Source organism: Eimeria mitis, genomic scaffold (assembly GCF_000499745.2).
Source record: "Eimeria mitis Houghton genomic scaffold, Emh_scaff6487, whole genome shotgun sequence".
Classification (NCBI taxonomy): domain Eukaryota; phylum Apicomplexa; class Conoidasida; order Eucoccidiorida; family Eimeriidae; genus Eimeria; species Eimeria mitis.
The window spans coordinates 1-1746 of NW_013574645.1; the positions used below are offsets into that span (position 1 = coordinate 1).

The following is a 1746-nucleotide window of genomic DNA, read 5'->3' on the forward strand; positions in this document are numbered from 1 at the left end:
CCCCACCACCCCCAGCAGCACCACCCCCACCCCCAGCAGCAGCAGCACCACCCCCAGCAGCAGCACCACCCCCAGCAGCACCACCCCCAGCACCCCCAGCAGCACCCCCCGCAGCAGCAGCAGCAGCAGCAGCAGCAGCAGAGCATTACCCAGAAGGAGTATCCGATGAAGAAGATAGCTACAGGTGCGAGCAGCAAGCCAGCAGCTTTTGCTGCTGTCTGGCCGAAGGAGAGAAGCGTGATGGCTACAGAAGCTAACATAACAGCAATGTTGAGCCACTGCAGCAGCGTGCGTTCGTTTGCAAAGAAAGTCTTAGGTTCTACGCGTACTGTTGCTGCTGCTGCTGCTGCTGCTGCTGCTGCTGCTGCTGCTGCTGATGGTTGTTGTGTTGTTGGGGATGAGGGGTACAGTCTGCTGCTGCGGGGGCGGAGACGCAGAGAACGGTATATGCGGGAGCAGCAGCGGCGAAGGGCGGGGATGCAGCTGCTGCTGCCGGTGCAGCAAGACAGCAGCCAGCTGCTGCTGTTCTCTTCTTCTTGCTGCTGTTGTCTTCTGCTGCTGCTGCTTCTGCTGCTTCGGCTGCTGCTGCTGCTGCTGCTACCAAGCAAAGGCTCACGCAACCCACGCACACCACCACCACCACCACCACCACCACCACCATGCAGGGGAACGCCTGCTGCTGCTGCTGCTGCTGCTGTCGTCTCCAGAGACTGCCGCAGCTCCTGCGCAGCGCAGCAAACCCCACACCCCACACACCCCACAACTCGATCCCGATCCCGATCCCGATCCCGATCCAGGAGAAGACAATGCTTGTACATGTCAAGCATGCGGGGTATCTGAAGAAAGCGGAATGAATACAGCAGCAGACAAACAAATTTTCCTGCTGCTGCTGCTGCTGCTGCTGCTGCTGCTGCTGTTGTTGCTCATGCTGCTGCTGCTAACCTGCACTGACGCCTCCTGATCATGTGCTATGGAGGCCCCGGGCCCCCTATATATAACATCCAGTTTAGATACCCTAGCAGCAGGGCAGCTGTTTGCTGCTGCTGCTGCTGCTGCTGCTGCTGCTGGGGCAGCAGCAGCGGGAATGTCCTGTTGCTGCTGCATGTGTAGCAGCTGTTCTTGTTGCTGCTGTTGGTCCTGCTGCAGCTGTTGCTGCTGCTGCTGCTGCAGTGCATCTGCTGCTGCTGTTGCAGGCTGTTGCTGCTGCGGGCCCCCCCCCGGGGGCCCCCCCGGGGGGCCCCCCGGGGGGCCCCCCGGGGCCCCCTTCTGCGCCGGGCTCGATTGAATGGAGACAATGTTGTTGGTTGCCTGCTGAAACTCCTCTTCGTCTTCTCGCGCTACTGTGGTGTATCCGAGCCAGTGCGGCAGCAGCGCAGCAGCAGCAGCAGCAGAAGCAGCAGCAGATGGTAGCTGCTGCAGCTCTTGTGTATATAAACTCGATATGCCGTGAGCAAATAAAGAGAAACCAAATACTGGGGTTACACTCGTTAAACCTAAAAATATCATAAACCCTAAACCCTAAACCCTAAACCCTAAACCCTAAACCCTAAACCCTAAATAAGCAGCATTAAACCCTTCTTTCAAAACCCCATCCCGCCCTCCCAAGTGTCTCTCTCTGCTTTCCTTCCCCCCCCTAGGGTTTAGGGTTTAGGGTTTAGGGTTTAGCTAGGGTTTAGGGTTTAGGGTTTAGGGTTTGTTACCCTCGCAGCCGCTGAGAATGTCAGCAAGGGGGGGGGGGGGGGGGGG

At 58.5% G+C, this 1746-nt stretch overlaps 1 protein-coding gene across 1 annotated transcript in view; it reads right to left on the bottom strand.

The window, feature by feature from the left end:
• Nucleotides 1-319: 319 nt before the first annotated feature.
• EMH_0087720 (SPX domain-containing protein, putative) overlaps nt 320-1746 on the bottom strand; it is a gene marked incomplete at both ends in the record, with an annotated part of 2241 nt that continues 814 nt past the window's right edge. Inside the window, 3 exons of the mRNA XM_013501188.1 lie at nt 320-722; nt 817-836; nt 943-1493. Coding sequence (XP_013356642.1) covers nt 320-722; nt 817-836; nt 943-1493 — 974 coding nt within the window. The remainder of the gene's footprint in view (nt 723-816; nt 837-942; nt 1494-1746) is intronic.